This window comes from Nannospalax galili, unplaced genomic scaffold (assembly GCF_000622305.1).
Source record: "Nannospalax galili isolate Female #2095 unplaced genomic scaffold, S.galili_v1.0 scaffold60, whole genome shotgun sequence".
Classification (NCBI taxonomy): Eukaryota; Metazoa; Chordata; class Mammalia; order Rodentia; family Spalacidae; genus Nannospalax; species Nannospalax galili.
The window spans coordinates 867,750-883,518 of record NW_008346989.1 but is presented as its reverse complement, the minus strand read 5'-3'; the positions used below and the strand labels follow the sequence as shown (position 1 = coordinate 883,518).

Here is a 15,769-nt window from a genome sequence, read left to right as displayed (position 1 = left end):
GACTAGATTTACCAGAAGGGCAGACAGGGGGAATGGATGAGGGTGCTGACAACACAGTGGACAGTGACAGGGATAGAAGAGTATGGAGGCTCTAGTGGGAGAGGAAGGCTGTCTACCTGATGACTTTATATCCATGCTCAGATGCCAAGGAGCTCAGAAGGTAACCAATTGTGGCTAATAATAATCAGATATATAGAGATTAGAAATGCATATGCAACTTAGTGTCAATTGTATTAAAAATGAATTTTTCTGTATGGAACTGTGTATTTTAATAATGAAATGGAGATCTTTTTTAAAGTTTAAAATCTCATTTTATTTTATGTCTTATAGGGTTTATACTGAGTACAATATTGTATAACTGTATTAATTCAACTGTAAACCTAAAAATTTACAGCCAATTTTGAAAGAGATGTATCTTAGCTCTGGAAATTGTTATTGAATATGTCAGTGCTGTTGTAATGAAATATTTCTTCTAATTATATGGTTATTAAGTAAATAATTAAAAAAATCTTTATGCCCAAGAAAAACATAGCTAAGAACAAAGCCAGAACATACATGTCAAACCTAGTTGGTCCCATGTGGAGATGAGAAGGGCATGATTCTACATGCCAAGGCTTCCTTTTTAAGGGGAAAGTGACATTTATTTGGTCTTCCCCATGGACTATATTTCCAGATAGCCAAATATCCTACTTATGATGGAAAGAGAATGGCAGAACTAGAAATCTTCCCTTTGCAATGTCAAATGAAGTTATTGATTTAGGCAAGTAGATAATATTAATGGACCACAGGTGGCTTGAATAGACACTTCTCCAAAGAAGCCCATGGATGACCACCATGTGTGTGCAGAGCAGCTGTTTTGCCAATATCAGGGAAAATCAATTAGAACTACTAGGAGCCACCACCCTACACCTGCCAGAATGGCTGTTATCAAAAAGACAAGGGATGGGGGTCTCAGCACCATGTTGGCTCGCAACTCCAGTTCTAAGGGATCTGACACCCTCTTTCGCCTCCTTGGGCACCTGCACTCATGAGCACATCCTCCACACAGATACATGCATACACATAATTAAAAATAAAAAAATTAAAATAAGGAATAACAAGTGTGGGTAAGGATGTGGAGAGCTGGCACCCTGCATGCTGTTCCTGGGGATGCAAAAGCTGCAGGCGTACAGGGTGGTAGGTCTTCAGAAACAAACAAAAGCGTAACCCTCTCTCAACAGCTACTGTGTTATCTGGCAATCTCACTCCTGGATATTTATGCAAAAGGAATTCAAATCAGCAGCTCAGGGAGAATTGCATTTCCATGCTCATTTCATTGCTGTGGCACTTGTGAAGATAAAAAACAACCCAATCATCCACCAACAGGCTTGAGGTGGAGGTCCTGCCCTCACAGTACTGTCCCTGGCTGGGTGTACCAGACCAGAAGCAGCAACTGCCTGAGACCCACAGAGATGAGTAGAACTGTACTTCCCAAATGTTAGATTCAGAGGGACAGAGAAAGAATAAAGTTTAGACACATGACCAGAGCCAAACCTTTCACCAGACTGAAACTGCATTTATTCAGCGAGGTGGCAACAGCCTCTCTGTGGGAAAGGCAAGCTGTACGAAGGTGGGAGGGGTGGTTGGGTTTTACAGGGCTAGAAGTAAAGAGCACATACCCAACTGCAGAGTCTCATTTAAGATGTCCTTGGGCCCTTTCCCTGGAACTGTTTGCTTGAACAGAACAAAGCTGTTTCAGCTCGGATGGCTAGCTGATAACACGGAACACCCTGGCAGGCAGGAGGAGGGGGTTGTCTGGCTTTTCTGAAGCTGTGGCACTCTATCAGGGCTGAGATAGGGATGTGGCTAACTGTTAACAGTGGGGCTGGGGTGAGACATCTGTCTCAGGGAATTTCTAGTTTCTATCATGAACCAAGAAAGCAAACATTTGATTTCGCCACTTCAAAATATAACAGAAATCTATCTGTAGACTTTACTTTAGAACCACTGTTTAGCTACCAACAGAGCCATCAGGAAAGTCTTGAACAGAACTGCTATGGTGTTAAGATGGTTCATGGGAGCAAGAATCACCTCTAAGTCGTCCCTGACCAGAGATGGTGGTTTTTTTTGTCAGCACAGACTTGTAGGGACTACCTTTGACATACTTCCTGCGTCCCATTAGGATGGACCTAAACCCCATACTGGATTTTTTTCTCCAAAGGAAGTGCTTGACAGGAAATCTGGAGAGATAACCACACATGTGGTCTGCTGGTTTGAATGAAAATGTCCCCTGGAGGGTCATGTACTTGAATACTTGGTCCCCAGTTGATCGTGCTATTTGGGAAGATTATGAACCATTTAGTAGGTGCAGCCTTACTGGAGGAGCTATACCTCTGAGGGTTTAATAGCTTCACTCTAATTCCTTTTCTCTCTCCTTCCTGTGTGTGGATGCAGATACCGCCAGTCAGCTTCCTACTCCTGCCAGCGTTGCCTTACCTTCCTTGTGTTGTGGACCCCAACCTTGTGGAACCCTAAACCAACATAATCTCTTTTTTTGTTAAGCTGCTATTGGTTACGGTATTTTATCACAGCAACAGAAAAGTAACTAATACATTTGGGAAGTGTAATAATTCTAGTACAGAGACTTTCTTTGCAGTCAGTGTCAGGAGACCATGAATCTCTCACATTCTAAGCTGAGCAATGGAAAGCAAAGCAGAGTGTACCCAGTTCTCACAGGAACAGTGTGGCATCTTCCCTTTAAGTGTTGGACTTTAAGGTTGGTTGTGCTCCTTCCTGAAGACAAATCATCCAATATGCACATGTGCTTCAAACCATTCAGAGGGAATCACTAGGCTTATGAAAAGAGAAAGTATGCATGCACTTAGATGTTTGTGTGATTCAGTTCTGTGACTTGATTGGCACTGTGACCTGGGTCAGCCACACACTATACTTGGAGGCATGGTTTGGACCTAGTCTTTGGCTATGTCAGACCAGAATATCTGTTTGTCTTGTCTCCTAGGCTTACATGTATGAAATGGGCTCAAGCAGCTTTCTGCACTGTCTGGCAGGACACACAGACACAGTTACTGGAGTGGCCTTCAAACCTGTCACTCCTAAGGTACAGTCAATGGGTTTGGGCAGGGCTTCCCCAGTAGGGTCTTATATCACATTTAAAAGAAAACTGGTCAGACTATTTTGACAAAATTTTACGGTATTTTAGATTACATGCAGCTTGGCATTGTTATGGAGTTTGGGACCACCGGGAAAGAGTACCCAGACTCAAAAAGTTCTGAGTTAGCCGAATTAAGCTTTTACAGTTTTATTAGAATTTTAAAGAAAAAGAAATCCTCAGGGCAGGTGAGCTGGTCATCTTAGCAGCTGCCTTGAAGAGGTGAATGATAGGAAGAAGGAAGGACATGAGGCCGTGCAGGGTTAGAGCCTGCGAGGAGGTCAGACATGTGGCTGGGAGAAGGAGGTTTAGAGAATAAAAAAATACAAAATGCTGGGGCAGCCCAAAGCCTTAAAGAAAGCATGATCAGTAAGAAAGGCATGAAGAAGAAAAAGGGAAATTATTACACTTCCCTGAATTCAGGGAAGCAGGCAACTCACAGACTACATGGCTGTAGATAGGAAATTCTGCCCCTATAGGTAGTATTACAAGCAGGAAAAAGTCGCTGTCTCATTAACCCACTAGGTATTCCGCCCATCTATTTAGCATAACCCGCCTTTCTGGGGGTAGTCCTATGACCAGATGATTGACCAGTTAAACTTACATAAAACGGAGGCGCTTGGGGTATTACAGCGTGGTGCCTATAACTCCAGCTCTCCAGAGGTTGAGGCAGCAGGATTAAGAGTTCAAGACCATCCTGACCTACACAGCCAGTTCATGATCAGCCTGGACCATGAGACACTGTCCCAAAACACAAAAAGAAAAAAAAAGATTACATGCTAGTTTTGAGGGCTAGGGAAGGAAATTAGGAAACAAACCTTTATTGAGGATAAAAAGAAATATAGAATTTAAAAATATTAATTTTTAAAGAGTCATGTGTATAAATGTTTTGCCTATACATGCACACATGTGTGCAGTGTCCTTGGAAGTTAGAGGAGATCATTGGATTCCCTGAAACTGGAGCCACATACAATTGTCAGCTGCCACGTGGGTCCTCTGCAAGAGCAACAAGTGCTCTTAACTGCTGAGCTCATACTACCTGTGGGCAGTTACGGTTCTGTGTAGTCCTGACGTAAACACTGCAGACAAGACTCAGAAAAAAGCCAGAGACAGGTTTGAAAAGAATTTGGATGTAAAGGAGGACTATAAAATTTAAAGAAACTCGCCAGACTTGGTAGTGCACACCTTTAGTCCCGGCAGAGGCAGGTGGATTTCTGTGAGATTGAGACCAGCCTGGTCTACATGGTGAGTTCCAGGCTAGCTGGGGCTACAGGGAGACTCTGTCTCAAAAAGACCAAAACAAAATTTTAAAGAAACTCTTAATGAGGAGAAAAGGCCAGAAGGGAATAAGAATTTCAAGCCCACTTGCTACGGTCATGTTCATTCCAACAGTCGTGCTTTTAGACATCTGTGTCCCTCTTCATCTAAATGCAAACGTTTTAAAATTATGCTTGGAATTTGGAACTGAGAATCACCACAGGTTAGCCAGAGGCGTGGCATCAGTGGAGACAGAAGTGAGAAAAGTAGACACCTGTGCTCGTTTGAAGGGTGAGGCCGATTCCATCAGGTTTCCACAGATGCGCTTGCTAAGTTCCAGTGGGCACATGGTCTCCTTTTGGGGGTTTTTTTTTTTTTTTTTTTTTTTTTTTTTGTTACCATTTCCTTTTCCTTTCAGTTCAGTGGCTTCATGGTCTCTCTTTAGGCTCAGAGAAGCTGCAGAACCAGTTCCCAGACCTTGAGCTTTCTGTGACATTCAGATCTCTTTAGCTGCTGGGGAGATCAGGAGCAGTGTTCTCACTTCTGTGCTACCTCAGAGCTCGTCTGTCTAGTCCTTATCTAGTACTCCAGCTCTGACCTTTTTTTCTAGTATTTGCATTCAATGCTATAAATTCCCCTCTGAGCATTGCTTTTATGGCATTCTATGACTTTAAAAATTTTTTTTATTATTTTTATGTGTATGTGTATATAGCCTGCATATATGTAGGTGCACCTGTGTCATACAGTGCCCGCAGAGGACAGAAGAGGCTGTTGGATCCCCTGGAACTGGAGTTACGGACAGTTGTTAGCTGCCGTGTGGGTTCTGGGATTCGAACCAGGTCTTCTGCAGGAACAGTCAGTGTTCTTAACTGCTGAGCCATCTCTCCAGCCCTGGCATTCTATAACTTTTAATAAATTGCATTTTATTTTCATTATCTCAAGATTTAAAAAAAAATTCTTATGTGTTTTTTTTTTTCCTGTGAAGTGTGTTGTTTAACATATTCTAGGTTATATTTCTGTTATTGATTTCTAGTTTAATCCCATCATGGTCTAAGAGTAGGCATTGTATAATTTTTACTTTTTTAAATTTGTTAAGGAATGTTTTATGGCTTTGAATGTTGTCTGTCTTGGTCAGTGTCCATGTAATCTTGAAAAGAATATGTTTTATGCGGTGGTTACATGAAACAGTCTGTAAATGTCAATTATATCCAGTAAATTAATGGTGTTATTGAGTTCCACTAAGTCCTTACTGATGTCTTTCCTGCTGGATGTGCTATTTCTGATAGTGTGATGTTGACGTCTCCAGCCTTAAGAGTAGATTTTTCTGTTTCCCCGTGACTCCATCTGTTTTTGTCTCAGATAGTTTGTGGCTTTGTGAGGCACATACACAGTAAAGTTAACATCTTTTTAGAAAATCAAGCAGTGCTTTTCCTTAGCTCCGACAATTTGTTTGAAGTCTGCTGTGTCTGAAATGCACATAGCTGTTCCTGCTGGTTTGGATTATTGCCAGCTTGGTATATATTTCACAGTCTGTTACTTTTAACCTACCTGTATGTGTGTTTAACAGTGATTTCTTGTAGATAACATGTCACTGGGTGTTTTGTGGTTCCTGTTGTATCTTGTTCTTTGTTCCTGGTTTTTGTGTTTTACTCTCTGCCGCTTGTGATTTTAGTTGAGCGTTGCTCTGCCCTTTCTTGGTGTATCAGCAGTAACTTTATTTCTTGTCTCCACCCCTTTTGGTGGCTGTCCTAAAGTTTGCAGTGCACATTTATAGCAAAGTCCAATTTCAAGTAATAATGATCCATAATAACTTATGGATACTGTCCCTAATAATTGCAAGGTCCACCCCTTCCCCATCGTCTATGGTCAGTCATCTCACTGACGCATGTACACACATGTATCAATGTATGCTTGCTATTATTATGTTAAATAAACTTTTTGTTAGATCAGTTAATGATTAGAACCTTTATTTTGTCTCTATTTTTTGTTTGATGTTCTTTTGATGTTTTTAGATAGGGAAATTTTATCTCTTTCTTCAAATTATACCTTTCTTTACATAGATCTGAGTTTCCAAACTGGAAACCTTGTTTTCTCTGGGAAGAACTTCTTTAAGGTTTGAGAATGTTTTATCTTTCCTTAGCTTTTGAGAAATTTGCACGGTATAGAATTGTTTTTTTCTTTTTTCTCCCTCTTTCGGTATGGCAAATATTCTGTCCACCGTCTTCCTGCTTGCACGGTTTCTGAGAATTAGAAGTAGTTCTCAGTGTTGCTTCTCTGTAGGTAATTTTTCCCTTGTTTCTTTGAAGATTGTTTTCTGTCTGACTTTTCTGCATGTTGCAAGTGATGTTCCTAGCTGTGCTTGTGTTAGCGTTCCTCCTGTGTGTGGTCTCTGGGCTCCCTAACATTGCTTTAGTTAGGGAAATGCTATCTCTTTCTTCAAATTATACCTTTTGTTCTCTTCTCTTTTCTTGGTATTCCCTTGACATGTTTGGAGCTAGACGGCTTGTGTCTCCCCACACCCTTGGGTCTTTTGTTCTGATTTGCTCTCCTTAGTTGTCAATTTGGGAGTTACCTACTGACATTGTCAAGCTCAGCTGTGCCCCGTCTACCAAGGATCCATCAGAGGCACCTTTCATTCCTTGTTAAGGTGCCATTATCTCCAGCATTTACTTCTGGGTCTTTCTTTCCTGTCTCCCTGCACATCTGCTCTACGTGCTGCTGGCTTTGCTCTTTGGAGCTCTCAGAATATTCATCTTAGTTTTAAATGCTATTTCTTTTAATTCCAATGTCTCTGCCATATTTGATCTGCTTCTGATGCTTGCTAAATTTGTTGAAACTGTCTTTGGCTTTTAATACACCTCGTTTTTCTGTTGTTGTTATTAAAATCCGGATCTAATGCTTACGTGGAAGGAACTACAGTAGAAGGTCTCTTATGTGCTGAGCCGCTCCAGTCCTGAGATCAGGCATTTATCTCGTAGTAAGCCTAGGCTCTAGCTCAGCCTTCACATGTGTTTCTCAGTCCTTTACTCCTCGATGGGATGATGGCTAATGGGGCTTGTTTGCTGTTTCCTTCCCTTGGTCATCTGGGCTCTGATACACCTGAGCAGGTATGGCTCTGACTGGCTAGCTCCCTTAGAACAGCCCTGTGGAGGACAAATGCTCTGCAGTGTTTAAGAATGAATTCCTTCTTCCCTATGACTGAAGTATGAGATTTGTTCCCCCAGTGGTTACTGTGGAGCTGGAGGAAACTGCACAGTACAGTGGGGCTGGTACCGTAGAGGCTTTGACATCTGACTTGTCCATGCTCAGCCTCTAGGGATCTGTGTAGCAGCGTAGGTGTCCCTGCCTAGCACTAGTTCCCACACTACTTTTCAGGGAAGTTGGGGCTCCCTGTATTTGTCTTTCTCCAGGCTTGGGGCAGTGGTTTACCCTGTGTGCCATCTCCTGGAGTAGGCAGAGGCACCATGTTTTACTCTGTTTAGCCATTTATTAGGACACAGTAGCAACTTTCACTTTCCTACATGTGGAACCAGAGGTTAGACAGAGGTCCCCAGAAGCTTACAGAAGTTACAGTTGCATCATGAAGATGTGCCTCTGTTTGTTGAGAAAGTTGCTGGCCTGGTTAAAAAAACCTTCCTGTCTCTGGTTTTACGAAATGTCCTGATTTTTCTCTGTCCAAGTATTGTTAAAACTTAGAGCTCACCCCAGCAAGAAAGGAAGCAGAGCTTCCACCTAGAGACGTTTGTGTGGACATTTTCCAGATTGTCAGGATAGCTAACATGGATCCACGCAGTTATGGAGAACCCTGGCATCTTCCCATGTAGCAGGTCAAGCTTGCCCAGGCTAAACCTTGCTCAGAGGGAATGAGAGGGAGAGGAAGGAAGCAGCAGAGCTCTGAAGTTCAGTATAGGGTTTCCTTGCTTCCATAGGCTGCTTGAACTCAGAGTGAAGAAGCATATCATAAAATTACTCCCAAAACATTTTAATAGTAAGATCTGCTTTACTTTACCAGGAAGCCAGAACAGGTCTTTTGTTCCCTACCAGTTTGAGAGAAAACATAAAAAACATTGTAGAATATGGTTACAAGGTCAGTAACAGGTGTTCTAGGTCAAACATCTTAAGGGAAATTGCATGGTTAAAGAGAAGATCAGAGAACTGCAAAGTCACTGGAATGCCCCTGCCTCTCAGTCCCATGAGGTGTGCTCATTCTGTGTCAGATACAAGGTGGGTGCAGGAGCTGACTCTGTCTCCCTCTTCCTCCCCCTAGAGGCCCTCTTGATGGTCTCGGCGCTAAGCTTGTGTGTTCCCATCACACGTTTTCACATATGTGACACTTTCTCATGGAGAAGCGTCAAACATCTCTACTCACCTCACATTGTTCTGTCCCACATCCATCTGCCCCTCCCTTGTCAGGCCTGAGCTACTTCAGATGTTGTAATATGTGTGACGGGGAACCAAGTCCCCCCTTCTCCCTTGTCTGCCATTTCTAGTAAGTCCCTGTGTCTCCAAGATCGCCACTTATAATCTTCTTTTTTCAAATCTGTATCTTCCCCATATTCTTTATTAACCATTAATACTATGGCTCTTCAAAGTGGAGAGTACAAGACAGTTCATTATCCAAAAAGCAAATACTGGGACTTTGGTTCGTGTTTTGATTTCTAGTGTTTAGTCTTTAGCTGGGCTCTGGTGCCCTTGCTGTGACCTAAGGACTTAGGTCCCTCATCATGGGGTTCCTGCAAGGACAATAGGCATCCTGAGCCCAGAGAGCCAGGAAGTGTGCCCTCATGTGCTGTGATATTCAGCACGTTGCCGTGGAGTACAGCTCATACATAGTCCCTGCTAAGTGGCTACATGTCTAGTCTCGCTTTGTTCACATCTCACAAATGAACACAGCTGTTCCACAGACCCACAGTTCTGCTTTCTGTGACCTCAGCTGTCTTCTCGGATCTCCAACACTATCAAACAGAACTTCAGAAGTAAATAACGTGTAAGCTTTAAACTGCATGGCCTTCTGAGTAGTCTGTGCTGTTCTGCTCTGTCTCATCCAGGACATTAGCCAGTGTCCAATGAATCCACACTGTACTTACTACCTACCTACTGGACCCCTAATGGCTGGCTATGTTACCAGCTGGACTGTGGATGCTCCATAGTGTTTCTGCTCAAGTAACCCTTGTTTGACTTCATAATAGCACCAAAGTGTAAGAGAGGTGGTGGTGGGAGTTCAGACACACTATTCCTTCAAGTGAAAAGATCTAAGTTCTTTTTTTTAAAAAAACATTTTATTTATTATTTTTATTTTATATGTATAAGTGTATTGCCTGCATGTATGTGAGTGCACTCGTGTCGTGCAGTGCCGCGGGGCTCAGAAGAGGGCTTCAGATTCCCCTGGAACTGGAGTTAAGGACAGTTTGTAGCCGCCATGTGGGTGCTGGGAATCGAACCCCGGTCCTCTGCAAGAGCAGTCAGTGCTCTTAACTGCTGAACCATCTTTCCAGTCCCAAAAGACCTAAATTCTTAAGAAAAAGCACAAAGCAAAGTAAATGCTGGCGTTGCTAAGATCTACAGTAAGAACAGATTTTCTATCCATCAAATTGTGAATCATGAAAAGAATTATGTACAAGTTTTGCTATTGTACCTCAGACTGCAGAAGTTGTGGCCAAGTGCTTAGTTAAGAAGGAAAAGGTACTAAATTATGGGGCTCAGTGCTATCTGTGGCTTCAGGCAGCCCCTGGAGGTCTTGGAACAGAGTTTGTGTGGATAGGAGGATCTTAGCCAGCAGCAGCTCGGCAGAAGTAGTCTTAGTAAAGAAAGCCCAGGATGGGGCAGACGGTGGGGAGCCAGCCCCTCAGCTGCTGTATTTATAGTTCACACAAGGAAATTTCATGTTAATTTCCTTATATGTAAAGCTATCTTACGAAAACACCAAGTAGGCAGTTTTGGTGCCCTTAAAACTGAGTGAACAGAGGCACTTTTGGACTTTGGAATTTCTATCTGTTTACTTAAAAAATGTTTATAATTTAATGTCCCATCTTGAATTTAACTCCGTTGGCCTTGAGTGGGATCTTGGAAGGACGCAGCAAGCGAGGGTGAAGACAGTGTACCACATGCACCCTCAGTCAGGCTGTTCTCGCCAATCCCTGGAAAATCATATTCACGAGCATTGCCTCTGAGCTTCGGGAGAGCGTTTTCTGCTTATTCTGTTCTTAGACCCCAGTGTTTCAGGTGGTCGCAGGTCTTGAGCTTGCCATTCACCTAGCACCCCCAGGGGTGTATCAAATACTGGGACTCAGTGTGTATTTTGTATTTGCCAGGTGCCCTGTGCCATGGGATGGGGTCCATCAGTAAGGTTCCCCTGGAGACAGGCACATTGGCATGGTGCCCAAGCGTGTGCCCAGGAATAACTTCCATCCAGACCTTCATCCCAGGGCAGAATGTGAATCTCCTTGCATTGTCATAGCTTACTGTCTATATAGTAGTAGTCAGATATTAAGTCATACAACAGCTGGGGAGCCCAGCATGGACCAGCCCAGGTCACTGCTGGTATCCTTGGAGCCTGACTGGTTTTCGTTTCAGCCTGCTGGTAGTGCCTCAGAGGCACATCACAGGTTTGCTGTGCTCCACAGAGGCTCTAGAAACTATGAAGACGAGAGGAGATGGTGCTCTACAAATCCCACCCTGCAAGCTCCAGAGATGACTTTCTAGTCACCAGTACCCAGTGGCCTGGAGGTGCCAGGGGGCAAGGATGATTGCGGTATAACCAGAATATGACGTGATGTGAGGAGGAGCTGGTGAAGAAAACGCAGATGCCAGACCAAAGAATAGAGATTCTCCCATAGGAAGCCCTGGGGATGAAGGCCCGCATGTTAGATGAGGACTGGATGCTTTTGGGGGAACACTGCACCACTGACACTCAGGCTGGGTGCTTAAGCTCAGGCTATAGGACTAGAAATGTTTCAGAGAATCCAGGATGGCTGCTGGCTTCAGGTTTCCTGTTCACACTCCTCAGTGGTTTTTAGGTTGGATGGTCAAGGAAATGGGTGTAGCCTAAGGCCAGGTGAAAAATGTGACCTATTTGTGAGGTTGCATGTATGAGTCATGCCTGTTTGTCTGCTGGTACCCCTGAATGGCAATTTCAGGAACTGGGTAAAGACTTCAATATACTATCAGTGTTTAGACACACAAGAGCATTTCCTCAGACTCTTCAAAACACCTGGCTTACCTGATGCTGAACCTGTGCACGCTAGGGGCTCTTTATAAACATGCATTCATCTTGGAGTGTCTTCACAGAGATCCATGTCTGCATGGTAGCTGATAACATCTAGCTATTATCATTGACTATCAGATGGTGAAGGCCAAACAAAGCAGCTGAATGTTTTTTTTCAGTTCTAAAATCATTCATATTTACAAAAGGAAAGAGATTCAAAGGGATGAGCTATATAAAATTAAAATGGGGTTAATAAATGACTTTATGAATAACTCGGTGCTTTACCTATCCACTGGCTCAGCAGTTCCTATAACTCCAGCTCCTCTCTGTCCACTGGGACAGCAGTTGTCACAATATTGGTGAGAGCTGCATTGTCCATTCACAGAGTCCCACCTATCTTTCTATTACAGTAGCAAAAAAACAACAACAAAATCTCCTTAAGAGAAAAGTGGTCAAGAGAATAAGAATCTCTTGCCTGGAAGGAGCCTTAACATCCAGTTTTGCCAGTCAGTCACCTAGTTATAGGAATACTCCTAGAAAGGCGTTTTCACTGTAAGTCACTGTAAGTCATGCTAAAGAGATATGTGGAGTAACTAGTATCTAACGAGATGGTGAAACTTTCCTGACCAGAATTCCTGCTCCTTGTACAGTGCTTATGGACCAGGCCACAGGCATATTAGCTTTCTGTAACTCGGCCCACTTTTCTTTGTGAAATTATAGGTAAAAATTGTGGCTTGTTAGAAATTATATGGCATACATATTACTATAAAGGGTAACACATAATGTATTATTTTCATGGGATTGTATGCCATTTGCAGTGTGTATTGAAGATTGAGAATTACTATTGAGTCTGGTGAATATATGTATACATTTCAAGGTATGGGGGCTTAATTCTTCTTTCTGTCATGTGTGAGCACATCAGTAATGGGGCAGCTCATACAGGGAGCAATAAGAATCTGGAACTGAGAAAAGGAAGAGGAAAAGAATAGTTTCTAAGGAAAAATGTCCATTTTTGGTTCAAGGAATGACTTGAACAATGAAAACTTTAGCTCAAAGAGGCAGCTTAGTTCTCTCTTTTTTTGATCATTATACATTTTCACAGAAATACAAAATTCTTATATACCAGTTTTTAACAACAAAATCCTATTGATATGAGTATCAAATACGTTATAAACAGGATAACTTTCAACAAATTCTCTATTCTTTTGGGGAGTATAGTACACACCCAAATGGAATGGGGATTGCTTTAATCATGATGGTCTTTCCCAGCTTAGTGTGTAGGCACGCAATCTTACTGTTGATGAAAGAGAGAACACCTACACATCCCTCTCATCACATCTCAAAGGTAAAAAGAATCTTAATGTAATGTCTCCATTGTTTAAGCAGTCTCAGAACAGAACAAAAAATATCCGGTGCATTTCTTGCAGGAATTAGTTGTTATGAAGAACCATTAGGGGTCTGTCTCCTCTGTGAATGATTTCTGAATATTTTCAACATGCCCATCCCATGTGTTGAATAATTGCCTAGTCTGTTTACCTGGGATGTGCTGCCTCTTGAACTGGAGCTGATGCTATGTAGCCTTTCAAATTAATGGAGGAGGTAGCTTAACTTACATCATCACCAAGGGCTGAAATGAAGGGAAAGAAAACAGGAAAGGCTTTCCTATCAGCTGACATGCACATCCTTCCCACACTCCCACCACACAGGTTTGGCGAGAAGAATGGAAGACAGTCCTGGACAGCACATGTGCAGGAGGGGATGGAAATGTCTTGCCTACGGCAGCTTAGTTCTCTTAAATCTTTAATACATCTCCCTGTAGGAGATTCACCTGTTGTGGGAGGTCTATCTGCTGTGAGACTCCCCTGGTTTTGAGGCACACTTGCTTGTTATGGGAAGCCTCGTGTTCGAAGACGCCCACTTGTGGAAGATCTTCCTTTTATGTGAAGCTCACCTGTTATGGGCTACATGGCAGGTCCACTTGTTGTTTGAGGTCCATTCACTGACTTAACTTCCACTTCATTGAATTGCACCATGGTCACATGTAGCAGAGATGGGTTGTAGCTCAGGATGACAAAGGCTTTCTGCTGATTCAAGTCGGTTAAGAAAGGTGCGTTCTGTTGGCTAGAAATTTCCTCCTGTATTGGAAAAATGAAAGGCTACTGGAAAACACTGTATGTTTGGCGGTTTGATCTAATGACGTGCAAGGTATTTAACAATCCTGAGGCCATCAGAGACCTGCATTCAATGGTGTCAACTTATTCCTCGTTTCATCTCTGTCCTAACCTGCCTCACACACCTACACACCCTATAGATTTTGAAGAAAACTCTAAGGTCGGATCATTTTGTTCATAAACAATTCAGCAATATTGACAGGAGCTGACCCTTGGCTACACATCTTAAAACAACTTTTCACAGTGTTAGTACGTAGTTCACATTCCTCTTCTTTCTTTCCTGCCACCTTTTCTCAGCTGTCGTTACCTGACTGGGCCATTCTTTGGGCTACTTGTCGCACCTTCTCTCTCTCTTGTTTCTCTTCTCTTCTCCTCCACCCAGCAGCTGGAGAAGCTCTTCCACAGACCAGGTGGGCAGTTCTCTTCCTGTTCACCTTCAGGATCCTTCTTCCTTAGGATTGAGTCAGACTCTTGACCGTGACCTGGGGATCTTGCGTGATCTGATCCTTGCCCATGCCTAGCTTCCTCCGGTTGACTAGGCGGTTGTTTCTACTCCTGCAAGACTGCTCCACTTTGTGGATTTACCTTTGCTAATCTTGACTGCAGTGCCTTTCAAGAGATTCTTGAGGCTTCCTATCCTTCAGGTCTCAGTTCACAGCTCATCTTTAGACAGGCTGTTTGACTAGGCAACTCAAAGCTTTCACTCGCTGCATCTGGTTGCTTGTCATGCCCATCATTCCCTAATATGATACTGGTTGTTCATTTACTTATTGGTTGCTTTTGCTGTATCACACAAGCCACCATATGAGCAGAGGTATATTCAAGTCTTATTTAATGCTGGGGCATGACTGCCTAGCAACTGGTGTCTTTTTCAATAACCAGGGGCCTCAGGAACCACTCTAGAATAAACTGAGAGCTGCACCTAGGAGAACAATGCCTGTTGTGCAGTGACAATGGGCATCTTGCTAAACAGATTTGTGATATTTTCTGTGAATAGAGTCCTTGTCTCTACAACTCTTTAAGCATCATGTTTCTGGGCTAGGGTTACATGGTGAATAGGTCTACAATTTATGGATCTACAAGTCATGGGTTCATAGAACTCATCATGTAGGCTGTGTGCCTGTATAATGCATTCAGTGGAGATGTTCCATGTAAACTAAGCCATGTGCATTGCTTTATTTTTCCAAAGTCCTAAGAAGGAAGGAAGGACCTAGACTAGCTGCATCCTTGAAATTATTAGTATAACTTGATCCTTGGTGGGACTCGCGGTTGTGTCTGATTTGGCTATGTGGTCACTCTGCTTGGCCTAACTTCCAAATCTAGAATATTGCTTGTCTTAAAAAGACTCTCTATAAATAATTTTTGTGTGCGTGAACTTGATTATATTTTTTGTAGACGGGTCATCAGAGCCATTTTTTCCACCAGGTTTCTTCATGTTTTAAGCAATTTATAACAGAACAAGCCCAGTTTCATTAATTCAGTTAAAAATATTTTATTTATTATTTTTATTTTATGTGTATGAGTGTTATGCCTGCAAGTAGGTAAATGCACTCATGTCATGCAATGCCCACGGAGGACAGAAGAGGATGTCAGATCCCCTGGAACTGGAGTTACGGACAGTTGTTAGCTGCCACGTGGGTGCTGGGATTTGAACCTGGGTCTTCTGCAAGAACAGTCAGTGTTCTTAACTGCTGAGCCATCTCTCCAGCTCCCATTTCATTAGTTCATTATCTGGGAAACCGAGATATCTACTAATAGCGAAATTTATCATGGCAGTGGTTAGAATCACAGGGTTCATAACAATAACTGAAGTAGTTTGGAAAATGTGTCCCTGCAGATACTGAATGGCTGATGCTTTCTAGCCCTTGGAATGAAAGTGGAGGTCTGGACTAATAGGGCCTTAGATGTTTGAGAAAAGTGTCCTTAGTGCAATGGTGTTGTGAAATTTGCAGGTGAGACTACAGTTGCATTTCTAAAAATGTCCTCTTC

At 42.7% G+C, this 15,769-nt stretch overlaps 1 protein-coding gene across 1 annotated transcript in view; it reads left to right on the top strand.

Moving 5' to 3' along the window:
- Wdr27 (WD repeat domain 27) overlaps window positions 1-15,769 on the top strand; it is a 126,088-nt gene that overhangs the window by 84,863 nt on the left and 25,456 nt on the right. Inside the window, 1 exon segment of the mRNA XM_029568472.1 lies at window positions 2,999-3,097. Coding sequence (XP_029424332.1) covers window positions 2,999-3,097 — 99 coding nt within the window.